This window comes from Trichogramma pretiosum, unplaced genomic scaffold (assembly GCF_000599845.2).
Source record: "Trichogramma pretiosum strain Unisexual culture from Peru unplaced genomic scaffold, Tpre_2.0 scaffold4, whole genome shotgun sequence".
In the NCBI taxonomy this organism is placed as follows: domain Eukaryota; kingdom Metazoa; phylum Arthropoda; class Insecta; order Hymenoptera; family Trichogrammatidae; genus Trichogramma; species Trichogramma pretiosum.
Window position 1 is genome coordinate 1319580 of NW_019641688.1, and position 27246 is coordinate 1346825.

At 41.9% G+C, this 27246-nt stretch overlaps 7 protein-coding genes and 1 long non-coding RNA gene across 9 annotated transcripts; 3 read left to right on the top strand and 5 right to left on the bottom strand.

Moving 5' to 3' along the window:
- The first annotated feature begins 132 nt into the window (after window positions 1-132).
- On the top strand, window positions 133-3222 carry LOC106656001 (dynein regulatory complex subunit 3-like). The gene is made up of 9 exons (XM_014376612.2): window positions 133-960; window positions 1030-1313; window positions 1385-1557; window positions 1646-1803; window positions 1872-2064; window positions 2186-2408; window positions 2483-2728; window positions 2816-2892; window positions 2978-3222. Exons 1-9 carry the CDS (start codon window positions 813-815, stop codon window positions 3195-3197), a joined length of 1722 nt encoding a protein of 573 aa, XP_014232098.1. The 5' UTR covers window positions 133-812; the 3' UTR covers window positions 3198-3222.
- Window positions 3223-3286: 64 nt separating this feature from the next.
- Window positions 3287-5219, bottom strand: LOC106656059 (enoyl-CoA delta isomerase 1, mitochondrial-like). The gene is made up of 6 exons (XM_014376699.2): window positions 4957-5219; window positions 4549-4869; window positions 4117-4388; window positions 3872-4050; window positions 3684-3805; window positions 3287-3613 (listed from the first exon to the last, which is right to left on the bottom strand). Exons 2-6 carry the CDS (start codon window positions 4694-4696, stop codon window positions 3447-3449), a joined length of 888 nt encoding a protein of 295 aa, XP_014232185.1. The 5' UTR covers window positions 4697-4869; window positions 4957-5219; the 3' UTR covers window positions 3287-3446.
- Window positions 5220-5494: 275 nt separating this feature from the next.
- Window positions 5495-6858, bottom strand: LOC106656058 (enoyl-CoA delta isomerase 1, mitochondrial-like). The gene is made up of 5 exons (XM_014376698.2): window positions 6590-6858; window positions 6234-6511; window positions 5989-6167; window positions 5776-5897; window positions 5495-5697 (listed from the first exon to the last, which is right to left on the bottom strand). The coding sequence occupies exons 1-5, from the start codon at window positions 6771-6773 to the stop codon at window positions 5528-5530; spliced, it is 933 nt and encodes a 310-aa protein (XP_014232184.1). The 5' UTR covers window positions 6774-6858; the 3' UTR covers window positions 5495-5527.
- A 163-nt stretch (window positions 6859-7021) lies between these two features.
- On the bottom strand, window positions 7022-8720 carry LOC106656158 (enoyl-CoA delta isomerase 1, mitochondrial-like). The gene is made up of 5 exons (XM_014376853.2): window positions 8354-8720; window positions 7894-8165; window positions 7572-7750; window positions 7371-7492; window positions 7022-7292 (listed from the first exon to the last, which is right to left on the bottom strand). Exons 1-5 carry the CDS (start codon window positions 8529-8531, stop codon window positions 7126-7128), a joined length of 918 nt encoding a protein of 305 aa, XP_014232339.1. The 5' UTR covers window positions 8532-8720; the 3' UTR covers window positions 7022-7125.
- A 3574-nt stretch (window positions 8721-12294) lies between these two features.
- Window positions 12295-15466, top strand: LOC106656150 (zinc finger and BTB domain-containing protein 41-like). The gene is made up of 3 exons (XM_014376844.2): window positions 12295-14255; window positions 14329-14425; window positions 14500-15466. The coding sequence occupies exons 1-3, from the start codon at window positions 14221-14223 to the stop codon at window positions 15463-15465; spliced, it is 1098 nt and encodes a 365-aa protein (XP_014232330.1). The 5' UTR covers window positions 12295-14220; the 3' UTR covers window position 15466.
- An 815-nt stretch (window positions 15467-16281) lies between these two features.
- On the top strand, window positions 16282-23052 carry LOC106656337 (trafficking protein particle complex subunit 10). Of its 2 annotated transcripts, XM_014377274.2 has the most exons (14): window positions 16282-17172; window positions 17254-17471; window positions 17545-17738; window positions 17809-18004; window positions 18077-18188; window positions 18270-18460; window positions 18542-18748; window positions 18825-19585; window positions 19675-20053; window positions 20150-20443; window positions 21319-21699; window positions 21768-21872; window positions 22179-22494; window positions 22689-23052. In XM_014377274.2, the coding sequence occupies exons 1-14, from the start codon at window positions 17091-17093 to the stop codon at window positions 22823-22825; spliced, it is 3573 nt and encodes a 1190-aa protein (XP_014232760.1). In that variant the 5' UTR covers window positions 16282-17090; the 3' UTR covers window positions 22826-23052. The 2 variants fall into 2 exon arrangements, with proteins under 2 accessions (XP_014232760.1, XP_014232761.1); XM_014377275.2 differs by lacking the exon at window positions 22179-22494 and having other exon boundaries at window positions 22689-22820.
- Window positions 20336-20946, bottom strand: LOC106656338. The gene is made up of 3 exons (XR_001339483.1): window positions 20771-20946; window positions 20486-20660; window positions 20336-20411 (listed from the first exon to the last, which is right to left on the bottom strand). It is a non-coding gene; the product is annotated as an uncharacterized LOC106656338 (long non-coding RNA).
- Window positions 23053-23828: 776 nt separating the features above from the next.
- On the bottom strand, window positions 23829-24733 carry LOC106656151 (H/ACA ribonucleoprotein complex subunit 3). Its single transcript, XM_014376845.2, has 2 exons — window positions 24547-24733; window positions 23829-24109 (listed from the first exon to the last, which is right to left on the bottom strand). The coding sequence occupies exons 1-2, from the start codon at window positions 24598-24600 to the stop codon at window positions 23969-23971; spliced, it is 195 nt and encodes a 64-aa protein (XP_014232331.1). The 5' UTR covers window positions 24601-24733; the 3' UTR covers window positions 23829-23968.
- Window positions 24734-27246: the final 2513 nt, after the last annotated feature.

Below are 27246 nucleotides of genomic sequence, written 5' to 3' on the forward strand. Positions count from 1 at the left end.
CTGACAGCGACACGCGCGACGCGATCGCGAGGCTACAGCAGCAGTGCGCGAAATTTCGGAGCTTGCCGCAGAAGCATCAATACAGTAGCTGACTAACTGACAGTATAATGACTTATAAATGTCAAATTTTGACTTTTAGTACACCAGCGGCAGTTTTCTACTGTCCGTCAGAGTTCTGGGTAATAATGCGGCTACAGTGCGTTGGGTCGTTTACGATGACAGTCGCAAATCTCGAATCAGAATTCCGAAAAACGAGGGCACAAAAACGCGAGTCTTCTTTGTTTGCTGCTGCCATCGTTCTGAGTGGGGGTAATTTTGAACGGGCAGTTGGTGATTGACGAGTCGAGGGTTGTTGACGAACGTTCGATTGTTGGCAATGTTGGTAGGTGTTGCAAGGGAGTATAATAAACGTTGCCACTATGGGGCAGACTTGCTGTGCATTCGTCGATTGAATACGTTAACGTAACTGCATGTCATGTGAGATCGAGTGAAAAATACCGCGCACGGACACGGATTTGAGTTTTCTGCATCATGGGGATCGCAGAGTCATCGTCGGAATATGTTGTGATAAATGCAGTCGAAAAGGCTCGAGATTGGCCTTAATGCGTTGCGAATTGCGAAATTGTTGTTTTTTGGTGAAGTGAGTTTAGTGCAATTAATTCAAGCGGTGCGAAATGGGAAACGTCAAAAGGGCCGCGTGCGGTAACCGCGGCAACCGCGACGCTCCGAGGTTAAAACAAGCTGCAGCAGATCCAGTTCGGTGAGTGCAAAATCATCGTCGTCGGTTATCGTCGTCGCCGCGGCCAACCAAGATGCTGCAGACGTACCAGCCGAAGAAGCACGAGGTCGTGACGAAGGAGCTGCTGCTGAGCCTGGCGAACGAGCAGCAGCCGCGCAGGAAGCGCAAACGCAACATCAACTCGCTCGACCAGGTGCAAGAGATCAGGCTTGAGTATAGAAGTGAGTGATTAATTTTATAATCGTACTGCTATGCAATAACATAATTAATTAATTACTTTGATATCGTAGGCATCCTCAAAATAGACTGCCTGTGGCCGCTGTCGAATCTGGTCAAGCTCAAGCTCAACAACAACGACATCGAGAAGATCGAGAATCTCGACAGTCTGGTGCACCTGTGCGAGCTTGATCTCTCCTTCAACAAGATCAAGAAGATCGAAAATCTCGACAACCTCAAAATGATCCACGTATTGTCGCTCTACGCCAACGAGATCGAAGTGGTCGAGGGTCTCGACAGCATGACCCATCTAAGCATACTAAGCCTGGGCAAAAACAGCATCTTTGATCTCGAGCACGTAATTACATCCCGTTTATACAATTATAATTCTTTATTTAACTTTACCGTTATATCTCGTATTTGCGACAGGTCCTGTACCTGCGCAAGTTTAAGGAGCTGCAGAGCTTGCAAATGGTCGGGAATCCATGCACCGAGCGCAGCGGCTACACGAGCTACCTCCTCGCCTTCGTGCCGCAACTGGTCTATTATGGCTACAAAATGATCAGCTCTAAGCAGAGGGAGGACGCCGCCGAACGACACAGGTGTAATATTGTATAAATTGACACAATTTTTACGCAGAACTTTTATTCGTAAATAAATATAGTACAATGAATATCATATGTACCGTAGACGAGCGCTTGCCAATGTCCTCGAGGCCGAGGCCAAAAAACAAAAGGAACTGGAAGTAGTGCAACACCAGGAGGACAAGGTGGCCCAACTCTCCAAGTCGTACGTTGAGTATCTCGACGAGGATTGCCTCTTTGACCTCATGTACGAGAACGACGATGGTACGTGTATAAAATTCAGTTGATATGAGTGAAACTTGCTCACATTATATACTTGCATTGTTCGGCAGACGGGAAGATTCTGGCCAAGCTGAACCAGGAAACCGAGGTAGCCAACGCCCAGTACCGGCAGCGCTTCTCGGCCGTCTGCCACGAACTGTTCGAGCTCGGACTCAAGGAGGACCAGAAGCGCCGAGCCGAGATCGACGCTCTCAACAGCGTCGTCGAGGCCAGCATCTGCGCTGCCACGATCAAGGCTCGCAAGTAACTTATACAGCAAGATATCTACTACAACACATATATCAAACATTATATTCTTGCGCATCATGTAAGCCTCTTTATGATAGCCTGTAATTGAAGCTGCTCCTCGTGTATCTCTGTGCAGAATCATGGACAGCGTCCAGAGCAAGAGGGCCGAAATCAGCGTGCGCATAACGCAGATGTTGCGCGAGGCCGCCATCAGCGCCGAGGACGCCGATCTCGACGACGAGACCATCGACCAGATCGACAAGCTGGCCAAGCAGCTGTCCAACGAGTTCCACGCCTACGTGAACAACGTCTGGAAAAAGCTCATGCGCGAGGAGACGCTGCTGCACGAGCAGATCGAGGTATCTCTTTTACCAACTCCGTCTTTCTATCAAAAGTTGAAATGCTTATCCATTTTCTCTACTCTGTCTTTTAGGAAATGAGTAAAATGTTCGAAATCAACATCAACGACATGGTTTCAGCTTTCCTGGAGCTCGCACAGGACTTTTTCGCTCGTTTACGCTCCCTGGAAACCGAGTACAATGAGACTCTGGTGCCGATCGTTGTGGCTTTCTTGGGTGCCGTTGACGAGGAGGACAAGACTCCATTTTTGATATCCATAATTGATGACAAAGATGCTTTCAACAATTGCCTCGCCGGCTCGCATTTTTCCCACTTACAGGTCTATGTTTTACAACATTTTCACCTATTATGATCAAATTGTACGCAAATTACACTGGAACGATCAATAACTTGTTGTTTTGCATAGGTCATAGATGATCGGCAAGACCGTATGCTGAATCGTCTGAAGGACTGGCAAGCTACGTTTTTGAAAAATTTGGTCGAGTAAGTCAGCGTCAATTAATTCTATTTTCAATCCTATTGGCTGAAAAAAAATGTTATTATGGGAGCATATTTTTATTTTGCGCAGCGATGAAATTGAAAGGAGTCGCAGCCGCATCCTTGAAATATCACACTATTTGAATTATCATCGTGAAAATGCCACTGTAGCTAAGATTCTCGGTCAGCAATCTTCGCAACTTGAACATCTTTCCGAAGAGCACGAAGAAGATCTCGAAGAAGATCAGGATGAAGCTAAGGAGGCCTTGCCGGGTGACAACGACAGTAATGTTACTTTAATTGATCTTTAATTTTTTTACCTTGAATATATATTTTTATTAAAAAAAAACTTGTATATTAGTAATAACATTTTGTAAAAAATATACAACTTTAAATATGTATACATTGCATTAAATGCGGTCCGATATATTCATTAATATCAAATCTATTTATGGATATGCCTTGTTTCATCTTAAATCTGTAATTAAAATAGTCACACTATTTGGCTGTGAAAGCACGTTCAAAAACGTGCTCTTTTCGTTTTTCACATGGCAAAGTTATCATTTTGATTTTTTCTTGAGAGATTGCACATACATGTCAAGACCTTTTTGTACTTGTGGTAATTGCACATAATTAAGAAATACTGTGGTATCCCATTCACGATTGTTTTCTAACCAGGCTATTGTTTCTTTTCTCAAACTCAGTTTGGTAGCTTCTCTTGCTTCCGCTGAAATGATAAAATTTTAATTTTGCGTTTTGCTTTATAATCTAATTTAAACCATTCAAAACAAACTTACTTGGAATTCTGGCATAGCTGGTTATATATTTCTGTGATTTAGCAAGAGCATCATTTTTATCACTTGCAATTTCATCAATCAATCCAATTTTTAAAGCCTCATCAGGTTTAAAGAGTGATCCTCTGTAAATTTTAAATACAAAAAATAAGAATACTATACTTAAACTAAAAATTTCATTGGGACAGTACCTCATTAGAGCAAGCTCAGCCTGTCTGTACCCAATAGTTGAAATCATAGGATCTGCGAACCATTTTGGTGCAACTATGCCTAGTTTAGTCTCATTCAAACCAATTGTGTGTTCACCTTGAACCATGATTCTGTATTCGCAAGACAAAGCGAGAAGGCAACCTCCTGCTGGACTAGCTCCCTATAATATTTTTACCCTTGTAACATTAATTTTGCTTGCTTTTTATGGATAATAAGCTCAATTTACATTTATTGCTGCAACGGTAGGAATTCCCATTCCATACAAATTCAACCATAAATCTTGTAATGAATGCCAGAATTCCTCGCAGCGCTTCAAGTCTGGTTTGTACATCTCCATTATATCCAAGCCAGCAGAAAAAACGGTTGGCATTGATGATGTTAGAATGATTCCCTGACTGCCTTTATCCACAGCATTCTCTAAAGCTTTTCTCAAGGCATTTATTAAATCCAAATTAAGACTATTGACTGGTGCTCTGGACATGGACAATGTAGAAATTCCTGGAAAGAAAAAACTAACATTTCAGTAACAGATTGCAAAATGTATGCAGTATAATAAAACAAAAAGTAAACAGATGAACTATAACTAAATATGTTTATTGTTGTGAATAATAAATGATGAAAAAAACAATTGCAGCAAAGGAAACAAAAGAAAAGTTACCAGTTTTTTCATCAAGAACAGAATCAACCAGATTCTTTGGGGGTGTTGTCTGAGTACTCAAGCAGGCGGCGGCATTTTTGCTAATGCAATTTCTGGACTGCACGAGCAGCGAAGCTCCGCACCGTCTGAGAAGAGACCAGTTGGCCATAGTTCAAAAGTCGATTGAAATTGATTCCTAGCTAAAACAGACCCGACAACAGATCGAACGTCAAACGTTCGACAACAACACACGACGAACGAGAGGCGCGTTTCACTGGATGAAACTTGACGTACTCCTACGATGCACACGCTGCAGCTAGTGGATGCAGAAAAGAATTGGCACTGAGAACAGAATGAAAAAAGTACATAAACATTAGCCAATGCTCGTGTATGGTTCAAGAGATCGCAGGGCAGGTAAGATCTATTTACTGTACAGGTCGAGACGGAGCGATAAGCAGCTGCGAAGTAATGCCAAGTGAAGCAGTCGACGAATTCGCGAATCGCGCTGGCTATAACCTATAACAAGTGCGAATATCGCGAATTGTAGGCGAATTGCGAGACTTGTTTTGCATTGGCGTAGTATGTCTGCGACGTTTTGTGGTGGGTATGTCTCGACGAATGACGTCCCCAGACCGCGCGATATACATAAGTATACGCGTGGTCCAGGCAATATCAGACATCTTTCCACGATAAGTAAGTCAAGTCTTGCGGAGTTACGGATTATTTTTCGCACAGTCATGCTTGATCAGCCCGATCATCGACGATCGTACATATGTACAAATAAAAATTCGGGTCGCTTGATTTTTTTTTCAATCGGGTGCAGTTGCATCTTTCACAGTCGCTTTCGAGTTACGCGCATACTTATTTCAGCAGCAAATTTTTTAGTTGCACTCCATCGTTGATTTAATTCTTTATTATACAATCAGTTATTCATGGTGCTGTAAATTCAAATAAATTGGACGATCGATTCGAGTGGTTTTTGCTTTATCGCAATAAGGGATCATTTATTATTTTTCTCGGATTTCGATCGAAAGAATTCGTCGACGATGCCCAGGTGCTCGTGACAGAAGACTTGATCGGTCAGCCGCTCGATCTGCAGTTCGACATCGCTGCGCATTCGCTCGGTCAGCTCGGCCCGCAGTTGCTTCTTCTGCTGGCCCATGGCTCCACCTGTAACAAATATAAATATAAATGGTACCAAAATCCGAAGTCGCGATCTCGGATGTATTTATAGTAAATATGTATTACGGGAGAGCTCGGCGAAGCCGTCGATGAATCGGTGACATCGAGCGAGTCCGTCGACCGGATCGCTGGCCACCTCGTCGATCAATCCGATCCGCAGGGCCTCCTCGGGCTCCCACAGGCTGCCTCTGTTATCATAAATCGCAATCGAGATCGCTAATATCGTAAATCGACGCTCTAGCTGCATATAATGAATAACGAGACGCTTCGCGATCGTACCTCATTAGGGCGAGTTCGGTTTTTCTCGTGCCGATGAGAGTCGCCATGGCGTCCTTGAGCCAGTAGGGCGGCGGGATTCCGACCGGAGTCTCGTTGAGACCGATGCGGTGTTTACCTCGGAGCATGACCCTGTAATCGCAGGCCAGACTGAGCGCGCAGCCACCGGCTGGGCTGGCTCCCTACAACGATGCGCACACATTTATGTCAAATGCGATCCACAACGATCGAGTCAATTGAGAAATTACATTGACGAGGGCGACGGTAGGGAACTCGGTGGTCAGTCCGTAGAGATTCGACCAGAAGTCGAGCAAGACCCTCCAGCAGTCGGCGAAAGCCTTCTTGTCCCTCGCGTGCGTCATGCGAAAGTCCAGGCCGGCGCTGAAGACCGGCAGCGAGGACGTGAGCAGCAGGCCTCGGCAAGCCGGGATTTTGCGCGCCGCCTCGAGCGCCTCCAGGAGCGAGCGCAGAAAGTCGGCATTGAGCGCGTTCACCGGCTTGCTCGACATCGACAGCGTTGCGACTCCTGCGCATATTAGTCGATGCTCACACATATTTATTCATTATTATCGGCTCGTAGTTATCGCGCGTCAGTAGAACTTACCGGTCACGTCGTCGTACGAAAGCGAGGCGAGTTTCTCCTTGTTATTGCGAGTGTCGGCAGTGGCCGAGTGAGCGCGTCGAGTGGTAGCGGTGCCTACTCGTCTCAGCCAGCTCTCGTGTAGCGTCGTCGGCTGGACTTTGAGTCGCGTTTGGATCCTCAGCGCGAAGGACGCTAGGTTGGCCATGGTGGCCTTGTCGAGGATGGGTTGCGCGGCGGAGACTGAGACCTCGATCGAGCCGTATAAGATTTACGCGAGCTGCACTGAGAAATTACGCAACGCCGCACAGCTGCTGCGGCCGAAATTATGCTTGAAACTTCTTCCGATAAGATAAGCGTTTGAGCTGCTTCTCTTCGCTTGCCAAATTGATAAGTCCGTAGTTCGACTATATGTACGTGGGAGATCGATACAATTGATGCAATCAATTCGAGTCATTTAAATTCAAAACCTATGCACAATTCCTTTATTTTAATTAATTCAGTACATCAGGTACAGGCAATTCACGACCGAACGTATACGGTATCGTGTTACAAAAGCATTAGAGCGCGGATCTCCTGCGGGATCGAAGAAAGTCGCCGATGATCTTCTGGACGTAGGGCCTCTGCACCGACTTGATGAACGACTCGGTGTCCAATTGTCGGTTGGACTCGAGCCACTCGATCGCCGGCCGCCTCAGGGTCAGCTTCATGTCCGCTCTTGCCTCGGCTGTAAATACGCTCATTTCAGTATTATCGACGTAATAAGAAAAAAAAATGTAGTACGATCAGTGTAAGGTCAACTCACGCAAGATGTGATCGTAGCTTCTGATGTAACAGGTGCACCTGAGCAGGGCGTCCGCCTCGTCGCTGGCTATCTCGTCGATCAGACCGATCTTCAGGGCTTCCTCGGGTTTGAACAAAGTCGCCCTGCCCAAAAATGTTATATTGTTAGTACTGCGCGGCGATCGGTAAATACTAAATAGCTCGATTATTTTATATAAACTACCTCATGAGCGCCAGCTCGGCTTGTCTGTAGCCCACCACGGCGATCATGGAGTCGTTGAACCACTTGGGGGTGGCTAGTCCGAGTTTGGCTCCGACGACGCCGATCGTGTGCTCGCCGCTCAGCATGACCCTGTAATCGCACGCCAAGGCCAGCAGGCAGCCTCCACCCGGACAGGCTCCCTGTTCATGGATCATAACTTATGCATCAAAAATGCATCGAATCGAATAGTCATGGTGCAGAAATCGCATAGCGCCTCTAGCGACGACGCTCGATCTCGTCATTTATTTTCGCTCGGCTATTCTACGCACTGCCGATCACTTACGTTGATGGCGGCGACCGTGGGTATCCTCATCGCGTAGAGACTCAGCCAGAGATCCTGCAGTGCGTGCCAGGACTCGCGCAGATGCTCCACGTCGGGCTCGTGCATGGCCTTGAGATCGAAGCCCGCGGAGAAGAGCCGGGCCAGCGACGAGGTCAGGATGAGGCCGGTACTGCCCTTGACCATGACCTTGTCGAGGGCCGCCTTGAGCGCGCGGCACATGTCCACGCTCAAGCTGTTGACTGGCGCGCTACGCATCCTCAGCGTGGATATACCTGCCAGCGGGGGGATAGGATCGCAATCGTATTAGCCGCGCATTCGAATTCTCCAGTCGCGCGCACCGCGAAATCGATAGATCGGTTATCGACTTTGCCGACTCGCGCGCGGGATATGTATAATTTCACGCGTTTCACCCGGTAACATAGAAAATCGTACCGCGGATGTGTATAATGTATATGCTCACCAGTCTGCTGGTCGTACGACACATCGACGAGTGAGTGACTTTCATCCTTGCTGAGATTTGCAGCACTACTACTACTTGCCGCTGCTGCTGCTGCTGCTGAATCCGACACGCTCATCGACCTGGTGGCCATCCTGATCATTGACATTAGCTTCGACTCGACTCGCTTAGAATTGGCCATTTTCCAAATAGATTGACAACAAAGAGAGAGAAAGAGAAAGCGAGTTTTATATGCGTCGCCGATACTGCGCGCGGACGATCGTACTGAGTAGCGAGTGAGTTACAAGATTACAGCAGCGCGCGCGTCGCTATAGCGCATCCAAGTCATCGCTCGAGCGCGGAATAATCAATTAGCCACCGTTTTTTTTTTTTTTTTTTGTTTTGTATTGCTAGTCGGTAATAGACTTTCGAATGGATTGCACGCTCGTGAATTTTTAAGTACTCTATTCCGAGCATTGTTGCTATTGCGTCTGCAGGTGACTCTTGCTATTTTAATTTGCATCATCTTGGTTGGTTTTTATATCGTGTCTTTAATTTGTTTCACCTCGGCTTGTTTTTATCTTCGTGTACAATGAGATAACTTCCCAAAATGCTTCAAGTTTCAGGATAGATACAATAGCACGCGGCGATATTGCGCAAAAATTCTGGCGAACAATGGCATTCTTAGTTCGGTATCTTGTTGTTACAATTATCTCCATTTACTTTGCCCATGGTCACTCTATTGTAATTTCGTGGATTTACAACTCGCAAGTCATGAAATGTGACCTAGAATACTTCGAGTGATGGTGTAATGTCTAAACAAATTTTTAGCTAAACTAGTTCAGCTGTAGATCCAGAGATTTAATGGGATTCTCTAGTCAAGAGGAGAGATTTACACCACTCATGTGAATAAAGTAACCGATAAACGTTGTTTACTAAAATCATTTTTGTAAACTACCGAAGATTTTTTTTCGGTGTTAAATGATATGTTACCTGGACTGTTTATCATTCTTATCTTCGCACCGATTATTATATACCTGTATATAACTCTTCGAGTAATACAGATATACTCATGTACCGGAAAATTTGACGACATGTATATAATAATTTTATATATATCGATGATGATGTCTCGTATACATGCGATATAAGCGAGTGCAAAACATTTGTCGCACGTCGCCGAACAAACGATATTTTGTCAAGGTGACAGACATGCTCGCCCACGTTACGAGTATACGTATAAGGGCTGTGAATTATTTTCGCAGGATTCTCTTTAGATAGTACCACCGATAGTGGAAATGTGGCTTGCCAGGTGAAAAAGCGGTGAGTAATCGTGTCGATCGATTTTTTCTATGCAAACAGGGTGAAATGCAGTGAAACTGTAGCTTGAAATTATTTAGAAAAGTATAACTTTGTGCTAAAATTTTGCTGCAATTACCTATTGCGTTCCTGGAAACAACATGTACACTATAAGTGGTACTATCTGCAGAGAATCCTGCGAAAAATTCTGCTCTCATTTTTCTCGTAACTGTACGATAATTTTGCCTTGACTAAACTATGCTCCAAAGTATAAAGACGCGCGTGTGTTTTATTTTTCGGGCTCTTTACGTCTTTTTATGACAGATATCTAGTGCATCGGTAAACAGCTTATCTATTTCATCAAAATATCGTTACGATTAACTATATTAATGTAATTTAGTGTTTTATTACAGGGAGTCACACAGAGTTCGCGATCGATAAAAATATCATCATAAGACGCGCGATGACTCAAGTGGTTTTTTTAAAAGCGCCTCGATAGGTACAAACACACACACGAACGTACGTATAATACGCAAGAAAAGTTATATATTATGACAAAGCTCGTACATAGCAGCGCGTCACAGCAGCAGCAGCAGCAGCAGCAGCAGCAGTTCTCGAGGTTGCTGTTGCCGTCGTTGCCGCCGAGTGTGTATCTATATGTAATAATAAAATCAAGCGATCATAAAAGTCAGAACGGATGGTGAGTCAACGATCGCGTAGAACGCGTATAACATAACGTATTTTCCACGCGCAAAAGCACAAACAAACAAAGCCCACAAGTCGTATATATTCACGCAAGAAGTGTATTAAGGTGATGATGATAATATTATTCAAGCCAGTGCGCCGCAAAAAATTTTGTAAAAAGATACTTTTTAATTGTTTGCTCTTACAGCGAGAATGGTGCATATTTTTAAATTAAATCATTATATGATATGCTTACAAAAGTACAACAATCTCCTTAATAGCTATAGCACATTGTCGATCACACACATACACACGAGCGTGAGCTTTTTGTTCCGCGTGATCGATCCAGAGAGAAGACACTGCAGAATTTGTATAACAATTGTATATATAGGAAAAGTCTCCATCGTGTCTCGACGAATCAATGATGCTGCTTGTAGAACTTGAGAAAATAGACGAGCAGAATGACCATGATGATGAGGCCGATGAGCGAGGCGACCATCAGGCAGATCTTGCTCAGACAGTAGGAGACGCAGTCGCAGATGTTGCGGCAGCAGCAGCACAGATCGCGGCAGCAGTCGTCCTCGTGCTGTCTCTCGATCACGACGACGCTCGGCGACATGTTGCTGGCGGCGGCTGGTTGCTGATGATGATGATGGACTAGCGTGGGCTCGACGATGACCGGGGCACTGGGCGGCTGACGCTGGTACTCGACGCCGTAGGCTTGATTCTGGTAGTACTGAGCGGGCTGCGGCTGCTGCTGGACTGGATACGGCGGCTGCGGCTGGTTACCGTAGTTGTAAGGATAGTCCTGATGCTGCTGCGGCGGGTAGCCCTGCTGGTAGTAAGACATTGACTGTGGAGGCGGTGCGGCGATGCGATCGCGCGCGCGTCTCGAGCCAGGAGTAGTAGAGAGGTAAGCGGAGCCGCGGCGGTGGCGGCTACGACGGTCTTTTGCGTGGGCGTGAGAGTGTTGTATATTTGTCGAGCACCGCTGTGTGCTCGATGATGACTCGTTCGATGATCGTTTGCCGTGTGTGACTCTCTCTCTATGCGGTAAAGTCCCGTCGAGCGGAAACTGATGCCACAGTCAACAGGCTCGGCGCTGCTCAGCTGTAAATCGCCGCCGCAGCTATTACCTTGACGAGTGCGCGGCTATCAGCGGCAGCGGCTCTTTACGATAAGGCGCTTATCTTGGCCGTCTCTCTCGAGATACGCTCGTGCAAATCGACGCAGTTGTAAGTGTATAAGTGCCGAAAGCTCGTGCGCGCGCGATCGCCGAAAAAATCACTGCGGCGAGTTGGATTTCACGCACGACACACTGCATTGACCGCGCGCGCGATGCCATATACCCGAGCTATTATTAGATTTTCGTCTTATAGGCAAAGGTCACTCGCGAGCTGTAATTTCGTCGCTCGAGCCCCCGTTCATCGAACGGCCTCGCGTTTTACTGCTCTTAGAAATAGCGAGCAAGCGCGAATGCGAACGTGTAAACTCCGAGATGCGGCAAATCTATCGTCCAGCTACCTCGAGTCGCGCATTCGAGCCGTACATCGTTATGGTCTCAAGCAAACTCCCAATACAGTAGGAGAAAGAGCATCGCGAGCACGAGCAAGAGGATGAAAAACAGCACCGAACTGGCCCGAAAAATTTGTCCTCCTTTGCTGCTGCTGCTACTACTACTGTAAACATCCGTCGCTTCTGGCGTGTAGACGATCGCCGATTTGCCCGGCTGAACTAGCTCGAACGCCTGATACGCCTCGTTGTGCGGGTACAGGCGGTTCTGGCGCTGGGCTTTCTGCGCCAACGAGTCCAGCGTGTCGTAGCACTTGTGATGATAGTAGGCCGCGTGAGGCATGATGATGACACGTCTTTCTGTGATTGAACGTGGCCCAAGACTGTCGTCGATCGATGCGGAGCAAACTGGAATATTATAATTAACGGCGCGAGTGGTCGCGATAAGCAATTGCGTCTGTTTACGTTGTCGAATAACATTAGTGTTGTACGTATAAATTAATCAAGGGATTAATTGTACGTAAATTTATTATAAATATATTGTTTGTTTGTTGCTATCGGGTGCGATCCCTTCTATATAGAAGAGGATTGTCGCCACGACTCGCAAGTGTGTAGAGAGGTATACTTTTATAAAGTGTAGATGTGCAGAAGGCAACTATCAAAGGTGCTATTCGTAGTGGTGGCTGAGGAGCGGCCACACGTCAACTGATTAATTAGTCGATGTTCTGGTTGCTCCTCAGGTGCATAAAAAGGTGGGAAGTCCTTTGTCAGCATCTATCGGTCATTGACAAACGGATATTCTGGCACAGGTGACACCCAGGTGATGCCGCCTAGTTCAATAGCCTCATTATGTCGACATGCATATTCCAAATGTTTGAGATTGAACGTTCTCGAACTGGCATATAACAATTAGGTACATTTCACTGCCACAGGCCTCGATTCAGTTCGTACGAGTTTCGGAGAGGGATGTTTGCGCGGAGACCATTCAAAATAGTAACACGGAGCGCGCGGATAAATCGGCCCACCCGATCGGAATCGGATCGGACTCTGTGACCGAATACTGACTTTATTTATACTTGTCCAAAATAAATAGAGATATAAATGCAAATAGAAAATTTATTTTTAATATTGGACAGCTGCAGTTATTTATTTGAGTTGGATCCAGCATTAAAAAGAGAATATTTTCGTACAATAATAAACACATTGTGTCACAATTAAGTCATGTGTCTTTTGTTCATGAAAGATCTAATGAACACTATGATCATTTTGCCTTTGGTCAAGTACATCGGCTTCTATGAGCGATAGCAAATACAAAGACGAAATGCTTAACTTTACTGACGAACGTATCGAACCGAGCCGATTTCTGCAACTGCTCGTCCGCCTCGATTGCTCTACAATCAATTGTTGACAGCACTGAGTCAGTGCGGGTAAATATAAGGATGCCGTAATGTCCATCGTTATATTACGACTACCTTATCAGTGAGAATCTCCCCTGCGCAGTAGAGCGCGAAAATATTGAACGTTATTATCAAGACAAAAATGCAGAAGTCGGTAGATCGAAGTCCGTGAGCCCTGGTGAATGGTGATGCTGTAAAATGCTAAAATCACCTCGCAGAAAATGCGCGGGAAAATTAATGTAAAGTCATAACGTAAGAAAAGAAAAGTGCGATTATCAGGATGAACTAGTAACCCACCAGGTATATTATGAAAATACTGCTGTCGTTGAACTTGACTATGCGTAAATTTCGTTGGAAAGGTCTTCCAACGTCGAAGCGAATATGCACACATAATCTCAAGTTTAACAAATCGTTACTCAACAAGTCAAAATGTAAACGCGCAGCGCATAACATAAAGTCATTTTTATTCCCTGATAGAAATCAGTATTTTTACCAGTTCAAGTAAAATCGTACTGGTTCGTTTGATACGCGGCTTAGCTTATTGTCCAACTTTGACATAAGGTGCATGGCGAAAAACGACATCTAGTTAAGCGTGGTCAGCCGCCAGCTGATCTCGCTGCAGCTGCCAGCTGGCCGGGTGGTGTTATATTTACGTGCATAACCAACCACTACTACTTACTTTTTTCTGACCACATATACTTATAATTGTTCATAGTTGTGTACGTCATGTGCCAAAGTGTCTACGTTTTTAACGATTTGAATAATTATAGTTTTTTATCGAATTAAAGTTCCTAACCTAAATATTCGAGTTTACCTTTAATATATATCATACTCTGTGCAAATTTTTGGCTAATTCAGTAACTTAAGTCTTCTCTAATTACGTTCGTTTCTTCGAATACTCATGTCATGATTTTTAAATATTATAATACTAAATTTAGCTAGATTATAATATTATAACAGAAATATTGAACGTTAAAAATTAGATTCTAACTAAGAAAGATGAACTCGAACAACATAATTAATTGTGCTGTCAGGTAATTTTCAATCTACAAATGAGAGCATAAAAGTATACATACTTTATAGTTAATTCGATCGGAATGGTTTCAGAGTGAAAAAGGAGCCAAGTGACGTATCGTTTAGTGAAAATTACGATGAAATGATTGATGAGGCATCCGATCTTAAAAACTTCAAACAAGAAAAATCAGTGAGAATTTATAATTACTTGCAATTCATATAATAAATATTAATAACAATAATAAAATTAACATTTTATTACAGACCCTTCAAGAATGTGACGAAGATCGTGAAAATGAACTTGACCCTATGGAAATTGAATTTGAATGTGAAGACGTCAAGATTAACATGAACTCATACGTAGTTCAAAAAATTACCGATCAATCCAAAAATCAATATGACAGTGAAACCCAACAGATCGTTAAAAAAGAAACAGTAGGCAGAATAAAAAAAGAAATGAATTTAAATATCGATGGTTTCACACATACATGCGATCTATGTGGAAGTACATTTTCAAGAAAAGATGCCCTTAAAAATCACATCGACGCGAATCATAAGGGAGTCGGATATGAATGCCTCGTATGCCTACGGATATTCGATAGAAAAAACAAGCGCGAAACCCACGCCGAGACGGAGCACAGCGTCATCAGTTGTGATTTATGCGAAAAAAGTTTTAAGAAGCACCAGTCTCTTAAGACCCACATAGATGTGGAACATAATAAAATCACTCACACGTGTAATATATGCGGGGTAAAGTTGAAAAATAAGAGTTACCTCAAAGTCCACATCGAATCATTGCATAAACGCATCACGTATACATGCGATCTATGTGGAACTACATTCTCAAGAAGAGATTCTCTCAAACTTCACGTTGATGCAGTACACAGGGGTATCGGACACAAATGCCCAAATTGCCCAAGGGTATTCGAAAGAAGGAGAAATCTCGAATTACACATAGATATGGTGCACGCTGGTGTTACCCATGCCTGCGACGAATGCGGCAAAGAATTCAAATGTATGAGAAATCTCAAATTACACAAGAATATAACTCATTCGCGTATAATGTATCCGTGCAATACATGTGGAAAAGAATTCAAATGTTTAACATATCTCAAAACTCATGAGAATAAAGTTCACAATCGTATTATTTTTTCATGCGATACATGTGGAAAAACATACAAATACAAAAAATATCTCGAAAGCCATATCAATAAAGAGAATTGCCGATGAAAAAGAATAAAAATAAAAAAAAACGAAAACAAAAATTAAAATGATAATTTTATATTATGAACTATAATTATAAATGTATCATGACGTATGCATGAAAGGTATGCTCAATTGAATAAAAAATCTCGATGTACGATGTAATATATTTGTTCGAAGTTTCTTGAACATAATGTTATCTGATAAGATGAAACTTTTCAACTTTCGAATTTTTAGAAGAATCAATAAATTTTTAAAGAAAAATCATTAAATTCGTAGATATATACCGATCAAGACGATTCAACTTATACATTGTTACTTGGGGCTCGCGCTATAATAATTTTTCTGGGCTGTTCGGTTTATTAAAGTTTTTAATTCATTACCTTTAGACCGCTATATAATTGTACAATCCCCTATGAGAATTAAAAACATTCGTGCAGATACAAAAGCTCGAGAAAACCCCAATACAAAATATACCTCCGGCCTTCAAAGTTATCCTTTCACGCATAAATGATTCCTTTATGGAGATATTTTAATTAACATAAATTGAATGTATAAAACGTCAATGCTCAGTAAACAAATAAGGTAAGAATGGTGACGTAAACGATATAACAATTTAAAGCGAGTATCAATTTCAATTGTTACTTTCGAAAATCGTGAAGGCGTATAAGTAATAAGACAGAGTTAAATTGGCCTGCGCACAGGCAACCCCACCCTTCCCTCGAGTATGCAGAGTAGTACATGTCAAAACATGCAGACTACAGTGCACACCTACAATGTATACAACATCCCAGGCTATTCTGCTCAGCAACATGTACACCTATTAATTAATTAATTGCTTACGCATAACACGTTGATTCTCGACGAGGCTACTGCTATCATTCTTATATGTATTCAAGCAGCTGAGCAAAATTGCAATTTGCAATCGTAATCAAGTAGCCCATGACACACACAGGTTATGTGCGATTTATAGCGGATTTTAACTCCTCGGTTGTATGTATACACGAGAAAAAACATTGACTGTTGGCAATCGCGTTTGTCGTGGGATCGAATTCACAGTAGGCAAAGAGACTGATCAGGCGAGTGAGTTGACCGACCGCGTACCGTGACCAACGCTCGACTAAAAATATTGGTCTGCACGTATATTCGCCAGCACAACGCGCAGCTTATCACTCCGCGATTTGTTCTGCAACGATTAGACAATAAGCTGACAATTATCTCTATACATCCAGCGCTTCTCTAGTTGAATTCTGAATTGGTGCGACCACTCTTGAGATCGAGGCGGTTACGTCGATGCGAATGAGATGCTATACGATGCATTAATAGCATTAACTCGTGCCTCGAGTGACACTGACAGCTGACAATTACTCGACAAAACAATCGGCCCGATCTCGTGTCCAAGCTTACAATACGACAGCTCGAGTATAATTTATGCGTCGAATCAGTGTTAGATCAGTGCGCGGCAGTCGCTCGAGCCAGCTACTACTTCGGAAAAGCCTCGAAAAGCTCGCTAAAAAAGCTCGGCTCGCAAAATATGAAGTGCAGTTGCATCAGCAGCATCAGCAATAACAACGACAACAGCAGTCGTGATAGCATTAACGAGATTATAAACAACAACAGCCGCAACTTTGGCTGAAAGTTTGCCACGAGAAATGACTCAAAATGGGACCCCGACCAGCGTGGAGCTGTTGCAAAAATCTCAACAGCACGAGCCTCTTTCGTCGCTTGTTACCTGTTAGTTTGTTGTTCATGATCAATTCAATAATTGTGCTTTCTTGGCTTACTTTATTATTGTGTAATAATGTCTTGTTGCAGATGCTGGTGACTCAGACCTATTCAACTCCTTGTCAAGCTTGTTAATTAAATCAATACCAACAGACTCTGTTGACTGGAGAAGATCATACGAGAGGCCTATTAAACAAGTCAGACTTACTGCAACTTTTGTTCCATTTTCTCAAAACGACTTACCTGTGCAAGCAGATTGTCAACTTTTGAAGCGGCCTATTTTTCATACCTACTGGAGCGAATGTTCAGTAATTGAAAAACTTTTATTTCTTTTACTTAGAATGATTTGAAAAAAATCTAATCTCTATTCATTTTTTTAAGGATGTTGATGTATACAAAACCTCTCTCAAAGATGACATTGACTTGTGGCTTAAATCTCTGGCCAAAGCTGGTATTCAAGATTGGATGATAATTTTAGTTGAAAATTATGATGTAAGAAAAAGCAATAAGCTACTGCCAAGGACCACTGTACTGGATAAAATTCGTAGTGATTTTGCAGCAAAACATGCTGACAGGTAAGTTCAGATTTTAATTTTAAACTTATTGTATACAAAATATTATATTTTATTGTTTCTTCATGCATAGATGTTTATCGATCATCAACCCAATCAAGTCAGAATCTCGGTCTGCTGAGTCATGGAGGGGTTTAATAGGTAGAATTAGACATTTAATGCTTACAGCATATGATCAGACCATATCAAAATTTCAAAAAATTATAAAAGATCATAGAGAAAAAAGAAATGAACTGGGTTGGAATTTTTGCCATTATTTTTTACTACAAGTAAGTAAATTTATTTCACACATATATTGCCTTGATAAATCATCATACTAATCATTGATTATAACTTCCTAGGAGGAGCTTGCATTTATTTTTGATATGTTAGGTTTATATGATGAAGCGTTGATACAATATGATGAATTAGATGCAATTTTTACACAATTTGTATTAAATTCTAATGTAACAGGTAAATATACAAAGCTTACTTTTTAAAATAAAACTACTAAACTTTGATAAACCAATTGACTGTCAAATTATATTTTTTTAGACACACCAAAGTGGTTAAATTCATTTCAAAGTCCTCTAAACAATTGGACAGGAGTTAGTCTCAATAATAGCAGTATAGATTATCATACAAGAGTTATGATAGCTGATTGTAAAGCATCTCTTTTAGATTTGAGGAGCTACTTGTTTAGTAGACAATGCGCCATGTTGCTTGCATTAAATCGTCCATGGGAAGTAAGTTATGAAAATTAATTGTTAATAGTTTTAAAATTTTCACATATAAAAATTAATTACAATCATCATGTAATATTAAAGGTAGCACAACGTTGTTTGACCTTTGTACATGACACAATAAATGAACTAAGGATACTCGAAATCCAAAAGCCAGAAGGTTCAATTGAGTGTTGGGCTTTTCTCTGTGCATTAGAAGTATTAAATGCTTGCCAGGCATCAATTGATAGCAGTCAGATGGATTTATGCTCCTTACATACCGCTAGTCTGTGGGCACTCGCGAGAGACAAGGTATTTTGCGAATGTAACCAATATTTCTCAGGGCAACATTGATGTACTACTAATTATTAATATACGTTTTTTACAGCTTGAAAGTTTAGGAAAATTATGTGGTCTTATGCCAGGCAGTGAACCAACCAGTGAACAATTGCATACGGTAGTTTATCTTATTGCAGGGATGGGCGACTCAGTGCCTTTGAAACGAGATTCTTCACAGCTGGGTCCTACAGATCAGCTAAAAGAAGCTTTATCTTCCAAAGAGGCATTCAGAAAGCAATATCTCTACCATACAGAATTAGCTATGGGAACTTATAAACACGTGAATCGAATTCGATCGGCTCGTTTGATCGGTAAAGAACTGTCTCGTTTCTACAACGACTTGGGAGAGCACCAAAAAGCCGTTGCTTTCCTACTCGATGCGCTGCAAACGTATACCGCCGAAGGCTGGTCACAACTGGCGGCAGAGACTCAGCGCGAATTGGCCGATTGCTACAAGCAGATGGACGACGTCGAGCGCTACGCCAAGGTCTGTGCCGCGATTGCGAGCTCGGCCCTGTTGCCGCCGAGCGTGAGGAACAGCTACCTTGACGAGATGCTAAGCTATATGAAAACTCTCAGTTCGCCGGAACCTTTGATCACCGAAATGGATAGTGCCTTCGTCATTGATGAAATGGAAGTGGAGGTCACGGACAAGATTATACAAGATAGTCAGATAGTGCTGTCCATGAAATTCAGGAGTCTATTTCCTAGGCCGGTTGTTTGCACGAAAGCTCAAGCTTCCGTTGAAGAAGTCAAAGTGAAAGAGAGGAAAAAAGGAGTAAAAGGTGCCGTGGATGACGGAATTGAACTGTAAGTGTCAACTTTACTAAGGGCATGGCGTGTGGAGCATCGAAAGTATTGACAAGAAACCACTACTTATTATCTATTTTACTTTACAGCATGCTGAAGTGTCATATCTCCGACGGTCGACCGAAAGATCCTTGTCTTGTTCAACTACCAGCGAGAACCGAGATCAAACTCAACGATGATAAAAAAACCGTTGACTCTGCTAATGTTCAGATAGGAAGTCGTGCTCGACAACCGGTCAAACGTAGCGACAGCGTGAAACATCGCAAAACCTCGGTGACCACGAAGGGTGACTTTGGATTAGCTCTGAGCACCAGCGACGAAATCGTTTTGCAGCCCGGACTGAACGAATTGACCCTGATCAGGAGGCTGGAGCAACCTGGTTATTACAAAATAGGGCAGCTATCGATGCTCGTCGAGAAGAAAATGGAATTCCTATCGCCCATAATCGAACCTCGGCTTTGTTTCGCGGTTAGTATTACTGCACTTAGCTTTTATTTGATCCAATTCCTTCATATATCCTAAATCTTCCATATAATCTAAAATTATTCTTAAAATCTTGCGTAGGTGGCTAAAAGTCAGCCGAAAATTACACTGAACTGCACTCGCGACCTGCTGGCGGGTCTGGTGCAACGAGTCACCCTAGTCATCTCGAGTGGCAGAGTCCGCATCGATCCCGATTCAAAATTAAAATTGCGTACTTCCAAAGGCCTGAGCGTTTGGCCTGCTACACAATCAAAAGCGTCCCGTGAACTGGAATTCAGCTTACCTGCGTGCGAGCCATTCGGCACGACAGAAATCGAACTCCAAGTTATGGCTGAATTACCGCCTAAAAGAGATTCTTCATCCATGGAGCATAAAGTGAGTAAAATAAGCGTAAAAAAAGACAACAAATTTTCTTACTGCAACACTTAAAAACCTTATATTTAAAATCTACGAATGTCCATTGAATTATCGTGGCTTCATGTGATTTAAGAAAATGTGCAGGTACAACCTTTGTTTCCCTGTATGCACTTTCCACCCTTGTAATAATTTGATTTTCGGCAATCCACGTAACATTCGTAGTCACTCGAACATTCTGAAAATAAATTATATTATAATACGCATGTTTGATTACGTTACGTAACGATTATATTTTATTTGTCAAATAAAATCGGCTCACGTGAAATCGAATCACATGACATTTACCTGCGTTCGATAGCCGGGCAAAAGAAAGAATAATAGCCAAAACAAAAATCATGAAAAAATGAAACAACTGCATTGTGCTCGTTCGTTTCTGTGGAGTCAACAAAGTCAGCGTGCACCGAGAGCGGCTCGATCGGTCGAACGACTGTTATTGACGCATTCTGAACTCGACTATGAAGCTCTCTATTTTGTTTCAAGCAATATTGATAACAGAAGCTGGTATCGATACATTAAGATAACCGATCTCTAATTGTAAAGCAATGTTACATACTGCTGTTTATATATATTTAAGGCAAAACAGTTATTCGATGGAGTTGGGGAATTACATGACTCGAAACAATCTTTGTTTACTTTAAAGAAAAAAACACAAAAAGAGTACAAAACGAATGCATTACCGATACATATACACTTATCGAGTACGTAACTTTGAAACCTTGGAATTTTTTGATTGCACGTGATTCGTTATTTACTCTCGAGTATGTGCTGAATGAATGAAAAGTTGATCATGAAAAATAATATGATATTATAAAAATAATTTTTATTATGCCCAGCTTATGATTCAATGCCCATGGAACGGAGAAGAAATCATGACACTACACTTTGGAGCTCCTCTGATGTCGACGATGAAACTGCACACAGCGAAAAAGCGAAAATTTGTCCAGGTCTTGGTGACGGGCTTGTCTGCACAATTGCTGCAGCTGACAGAGCCTAGACTGACCAGCTCCACTTCGACCGACGTGAACTTTCGCGATTTGAACCCACGAGTCTGTCAGAAACTCGTTGTTGGTAGTGGCATGTCGGTCTCTTTCATTTGGGAACTTGAGATGGGAAGTGAAAAGTCAGGCACGACTATACCCATCAAAATGAACTTCAATGTCAAGTATGTAGCTATCAAAGACATAGAAGACTTGGATGTAGTGGATAACGTTGCCGTAAGAGTTAATTTTACTATTCGCTGAACGTTTGATTCATTCATAAATAACAATGATCTTTTCTACAGGAACCCCAAAATATCATTGATGATCCACTCCATATTCGAAGCATGGAAAAAGTTGAAAGGGAGAGCAACGATTATTGGTGTAATTTCGATCTCAACGATTATTCCGTAAGACTTTATTCATATATTTTATCTATACTCCTGTCTTTGGATTGCTGTCAAGGTTTCCTCCTTGACTTGCTTTTACTCGTTAATTTCACGAATTAACTAAAAATTTTACATTTTTAACTAACTTAATCGAAGCATACGTTTTATTCCGGAATAAATTCCACAATACTAACTCTGCACAAATGCGTGCATCATTTTCAAAATGTTACGCCATCCAAGCTGTATATAATATTATTCTAAAGAGTTGGCTTTTTTTACTTCTACTAACACGAGAAAAGAATGTCGCTACTAAAACTCGCTCCACAGACGCTGTTCACCGTGTCGTCGCGCGTCGAGTCCACCGGAGGCGGGGGCGAATTCTGTCGCGCCGGTAGCATGTGCCATCTCTGTCTCACGGTCACCAGGCTCCAGAATTCGGCGGCGGCTCATCAGCTCATGTACGAGGTACTCGCCGATCAAGCCATGTGGGCCGTTTGCGGCCGGACAGCCGGTATTGTAACTCTGGAACACCAGGACAGGCAGAGCGTTACCATGGACGTGATGCCCCTTACCAGTGGCTATTTGCCCTTGCCCGTGGTCAGGCTCTCTAGGTATATACCGGCTCAAGTAGATCTTAAAAATGGTACGTATTGCATGGGACTTGGCCTTTTTTTTGTATTTTCATAATACGTTTTTTGTGACCACGATTCATTTCATTGGTTTATTTGTTCAATCATCTTCCAACCGCTCTTCCTGACAATTAAAATCTGTAAAAATGAAGAAAATAAATTGCATCCAAAAACAACCATTTTTTTACTCATATCACTTTCATTACAGATGTTTCCAGAAAAAATGACCTATCAACAGGAGTAGGTCCAAGATTGGAGCCTTTTAGTCCAGGTCAGGTTTATAATGCAAGCAAAGCTCAGCAAGTTCACATATTACCTGCTGCGCCACTGTCAGAGACATACTGATAAAAACTATTATTTTGTGTTATATCATTTACTTGTATAGGTGACAGAACTAATTTAACCAGGTGTATGATATTACTGTTAAAAGTTATATATGTGTTTATGTTAGACATTTCTTACAAATTTGTAAGTGAGTTCTTCTTGAACTATAGTTATCAACGATTCTATAAAAACATAGTAACGAATTCCATTGATTGTTATTTCCTCAAGCAGTCATTATTTTTAGAAAAGTAAATTGAAATATTGTATTGTATAACAGTTCAATTTTTTTTATTATTTACTTATAATAATAGACAAAATTATTTGAGAAAAGTATGAATCTTGAGAAAATAGTTTGTCATAAATGCATTTGTGCATATATGAGTATGAATTATATTCTGTATGAAATAAAAATGTATATATTTATTGTTTAATATTTGCTAGTAAATATTAATGAATAGTTTGTTAACTTTTATATTATCTAACTGAATAATTCAGATTTATTGTACATATTATGCGTAATACTCATTAAAATAATGTTTGTACGATAAAGTTTTTTATCATTCATATTGATCAAACTATGAAGTATCAGTTGTAAAAACGTTTAATTCAAACAATATTTTAAGTTGCTCAAAATTATTTTTGGAGTATTAAAGTAGTAAGTGCATGACTGAATCTAAGAGCTACCAAAACTTGCTGTAATTATGCTATCAAATCTCAGTAGAAAAATATTGAGTTTTTAGAACAGCTTAATGAATAAACAATATTTAGAATGTTTTTATACGTAGCAAGCTCTCGAAAATTAAAATAATTTAAAAATTATAAAACTTTTTGTATGTTCATTTCAAATTATTTGGTTTCTTATAATTTTATATCAGGTTCAAACTCTGTATACATGAACATGTGAAATTGCTGTTAGTACTTATTTTAAGCCAACATTACTTTTATTTGTGGAAAAGCATGGTAAAAACTTGAATAATGAAAAAACAAATTTATTTTTGTTAAAAAAACTGTTTATATTATTATTTGTTGCATTATTAAATAGTAAAATATAATTTTTCCTTATTTAATGAATACATTTTTGATACATTTAAAATTATATCTACACCTTAGAAAAGTACTTGAAGTTAATTTAAACGTTAAATTTAATTCACACATGCTGATGCTTTAATAAGCAGGCGCAGGCTGTTGTGTCAACAAAAGACCATGTCTTCTCTTTAGCGTTATTCTCTCTTTTGAGTATTTGTCTTCAGGAGAAAAGCGGGCTGGATGAGCAGAGACAGTAGGTTTTCCATAAGGATCCTTTTTCTGTAAATAAAAAAAAATACATTAATCATGTTTAATCAAAAACAGAAAGTAAACAATAATTATTTCTGACAAATACAAATTAGCTGTAATTATTTTAGTACAAAAGTCAACAAGTTATAGAAGTGAAGAAAAGAATATGATCATCGTCATATAATAGTTAGTAATAGTTAGTTTTATTAAATATCTGTTAATAATATCTTCAGCTTCATTAAAGTGAAGAAATATTTGAATTAAGAATAGAATGCTGTAAAGCAAATTTTTAAAACTTATTAATTGATGACAGAACTTTAGGTTACGTTGCCAGAAATATAATTCAAGATTTTCATTCAGCATGAGAACATATACAATCTAAGGCTTACTAAAAATACTAATTGCAATAGATAAAAACAAACTTTAGAATTGAATTAAAATAGTAATTAATGTTGTAAGGTACGAACCTTCAAGGTGTAGATGCGCTCTCCCTTGGTATCCAGATAGTACATGAGATACATTTTTGATTTATTTCTTTTGAAAAATTAACTAAAAAGCACGTTGCACAGCACACAGTGTTGCTACTTCAAATGATCCAAGTCGAATACCCGTGGTGCACCGAAAATAACCTGAAAGTTAACATGTGCGCAGTGCGCGTACTGTCTGCAAGGAGCTGCGCGCGCGCGCTCATACCGCACCGGTCGCGCGACGTCATTCGAACACGATCGACTTTCCTGACGGTCACGCATTCGAATTTAAAAAGGCAGCCGCGTTCGTTGCACGCTAACCGGCCGAGGGAGAAAAAAGTATTCCAATTCGAGCGCAGAGTGTAATTCTGTGGCCGTGTACGGGGCGGCAATGGAATGCCCATTGCGCTTCGGAGTTGAAGCGTTGAAGTAAGATATAAATAAAAGCAGTCGTCGAGATTATTGCGTCCGAGTAAGTAAGTAACTGATCGAGGAACTGCTTGCGGAAGAAATATACAACGGTTGTGTTTATAAGGTATAAGATGGCAGCGGCTCGAATCCGTTTTTCGCGAGCTCGTTGCAATCGTTATCAGTTGTGGATTTCTGCTGATCTTTGAAAATTGTGGATGCAATTCAGCTCGGAGACGAGCCGGCATGTGACGCTGTATTGGTAAGCAATTCACTTTGCAATTATTTCTATAGATACGACGATTCATAGATTCAGTTGCGTGCAGTGTTTCGCGGCGAATGCCGTTGAATTTGACGAGTCAAATTGAAATGAAAAAAAGAACAACAAAAAGAACTTCTGTCAACCAGACGAGCCTTGACTGACGACCCGTTATGTAAACAATAACGCGAAAAACATTGCGAAGCGCAGGATATTATTTTTGATTTCGCAATTGGCATATCGCGAGGCCTGACTCGAGAGATTTTTGCGAGCGATTCGACACTGGCCCGCGACGACGACACACGACAATCGGGCGCGCGCGTGCGAGTCGCAGTCCAAAATATGTAAATGCAATTTACATATATTATTGAGAATTTATTCTCGCCGTGTTTTATACACTTATCGAGCCGAAAAATTGACGAAGCAGCTCGTTGGTAGCTGTTTTGGCTATAGCAGCGAGCTTCGCGCGACGCGGGGCTATCAGTTCTGAACCGCATATGGAGTCAATTCGATTCATCCGGACAATTGCACCTGTCGTTTGAATGACGAGGAAACGCGCAGTCGACGAGACTAAAGGTAAACATCGGAAAATCTTGCATTTATGTGATTAATGATCTGTTTTTTACGAAAACTGACCACAATTTTTTCTTTTCTTTTCAATCTTTAATCTCGTCTTCTCCGGTCAAAAGTTGATTCAAAATTTAATTAATACGTTTTTTTTTCTTTCAAATTTGACCAAATTTCGTGATCGATTTCACGCTACTTGTGACTCGATCATAGCCAATTTATTAATGTTTTTCTTGACTTTTGTGCATACGATACGCAGATGAAGGCTAGGATCATCAAGTGGCTCGTTCACATACCTCCCGCGGATCCAGAAATAGACAATCTTCCCGTGGACGAGCAAGTGGCTCGTGTTAAGGGTGAGTATGCATAACGTACACAAGTGCAATAACATACAAGTACGGTCGTTTGCGGCAATTGATCTAGCATGACAATAGGTGTTTGTTGACACTCAACTATATCTCGCGATTCGATTTGCGGCATTGTACAGATTGATCACGATGACAATGCAGTGTACATATAGCGGTTGCGTGTACACGAGCTGCAGCAGCCAGCATTCAGCAACAGCAGCAGCTAACTGCACTGCCCAAGGCGGGGGGTACTGGAGAAAAGCCGAAAGTTGCAGTTGTTGGAACTGATGCAGTAAATACGTGTATTTATATACGTACGCGGAACTAACTGCTGCGGATCGCATTACACTGTTAATATGGGTAACGGGCGCACGTTATATGTATACAAGGCCGGTGGCATGCGGCACAGGTGAGTGCAGCAGCAGCAGCGGAGAAAGAGCTGCCACGCTGTGCATGGCTGCAGGGGAGCAGCTCGTTATATGCGTGCGTGCGAGCGTGCGTGCGCTGGATCGCGCGCCGATGGAGTGAATGGTTGCGGTGTGGTGGCATGCAATGCTGTTGGTGGGGGTCGACGGACACATTGGATCCGAGTGAAAGGGGCCTTATACCGGGTTCGAGTGGAATGCCTCCTGCTCGCTGCTGCGCGCCTGTTAGCCTGTGCCTATCTGGGACTCACCTGGACCTCTGCCACGACCCTTTCGCTTTCGTTCGCGCGGCGGCGGGTATATCACCTGAGCCGCGCGTAGAGCGGTGGCGGCGCGCCATATCTACCTATATAGATATATTTTTGCGGCTCGAGCCGTGCGGGGCCTTATACAGTCGCGAGTCTCGCGTTACACAAGATTCGATCCCCAGCTGTCGGGGTCAAGATGATAGCGGATGATGACCGCGCTTGGATTTATATGATTGCTCGCGGGACATTATTGATTCGAAATATAAACAAATGATATTGAGTGAAAGTTTTGCGAGCTGTCAAAGAATGGCACAAATTTGCGATCAACGTGGAAGTAAACTTCGCTCGCGGGGAAGAGATTTGAGATGACCCACGGTTAATTGTGCAGTTTGAGATGGCGCTCGCCAGGTGAATGATCGAATTAGTCAACTTTTGTTTCGCGCTTT

What these genes read in the sequence shown, in the direction of transcription:
- LOC106656001 (XM_014376612.2), top strand. Translation starts at nt 813, where the DNA reads ATGCTGCAGACGTACCAGCCGAAGAAGCACGAGGTCGTGACGAAGGAG. An exon ending in GACGCCGCCGAACGACACAG is followed by an intron (nt 1,558 to 1,645) that starts GTGTAATATTGT and finishes TATGTACCGTAG; the next exon opens with ACGAGCGCTTGCCAATGTCC. An exon ending in GCCACGATCAAGGCTCGCAA is followed by an intron (nt 2,065 to 2,185) that starts GTAACTTATACA and finishes ATCTCTGTGCAG; the next exon opens with AATCATGGACAGCGTCCAGA.
- LOC106656059 (XM_014376699.2), bottom strand. Translation starts at nt 4,696, where the DNA reads ATGGCCAACTGGTCTCTTCTCAGACGGTGCGGAGCTTCGCTGCTCGTG. An exon ending in GCTGAGCTTGCTCTAATGAG is followed by an intron (nt 3,806 to 3,871) that starts GTACTGTCCCAA and finishes TAAAATTTACAG; the next exon opens with AGGATCACTCTTTAAACCTG. An exon ending in CAGCTATGCCAGAATTCCAA is followed by an intron (nt 3,614 to 3,683) that starts GTAAGTTTGTTT and finishes TTATCATTTCAG; the next exon opens with CGGAAGCAAGAGAAGCTACC.
- LOC106656058 (XM_014376698.2), bottom strand. Translation starts at nt 6,773, where the DNA reads ATGGCCAACCTAGCGTCCTTCGCGCTGAGGATCCAAACGCGACTCAAA. An exon ending in TTCGTACGACGACGTGACCG is followed by an intron (nt 6,512 to 6,589) that starts GTAAGTTCTACT and finishes TAATATGCGCAG; the next exon opens with GAGTCGCAACGCTGTCGATG. An exon ending in CGGCTTCGCCGAGCTCTCCC is followed by an intron (nt 5,698 to 5,775) that starts GTAATACATATT and finishes TATTTGTTACAG; the next exon opens with GTGGAGCCATGGGCCAGCAG.
- LOC106656158 (XM_014376853.2), bottom strand. Translation starts at nt 8,531, where the DNA reads ATGGCCAATTCTAAGCGAGTCGAGTCGAAGCTAATGTCAATGATCAGG. An exon ending in GCCGAGCTGGCGCTCATGAG is followed by an intron (nt 7,493 to 7,571) that starts GTAGTTTATATA and finishes ATTTTTGGGCAG; the next exon opens with GGCGACTTTGTTCAAACCCG. An exon ending in AAGCTACGATCACATCTTGC is followed by an intron (nt 7,293 to 7,370) that starts GTGAGTTGACCT and finishes GCGTATTTACAG; the next exon opens with CCGAGGCAAGAGCGGACATG.
- LOC106656150 (XM_014376844.2), top strand. Translation starts at nt 14,221, where the DNA reads ATGAACTCGAACAACATAATTAATTGTGCTGTCAG. An exon ending in ATAATTAATTGTGCTGTCAG is followed by an intron (nt 14,256 to 14,328) that starts GTAATTTTCAAT and finishes GAATGGTTTCAG; the next exon opens with AGTGAAAAAGGAGCCAAGTG. An exon ending in ACTTCAAACAAGAAAAATCA is followed by an intron (nt 14,426 to 14,499) that starts GTGAGAATTTAT and finishes ATTTTATTACAG; the next exon opens with ACCCTTCAAGAATGTGACGA.
- LOC106656337 (XM_014377274.2), top strand. Translation starts at nt 17,091, where the DNA reads ATGACTCAAAATGGGACCCCGACCAGCGTGGAGCTGTTGCAAAAATCT. An exon ending in CCTACTGGAGCGAATGTTCA is followed by an intron (nt 17,472 to 17,544) that starts GTAATTGAAAAA and finishes CATTTTTTTAAG; the next exon opens with GATGTTGATGTATACAAAAC. An exon ending in ATGTAGTGGATAACGTTGCC is followed by an intron (nt 21,700 to 21,767) that starts GTAAGAGTTAAT and finishes TCTTTTCTACAG; the next exon opens with GAACCCCAAAATATCATTGA.
- LOC106656151 (XM_014376845.2), bottom strand. Translation starts at nt 24,600, where the DNA reads ATGTATCTCATGTACTATCTGGATACCAAGGGAGAGCGCATCTACACC. An exon ending in AGCGCATCTACACCTTGAAG is followed by an intron (nt 24,110 to 24,546) that starts GTTCGTACCTTA and finishes TTTTATTTACAG; the next exon opens with AAAAAGGATCCTTATGGAAA.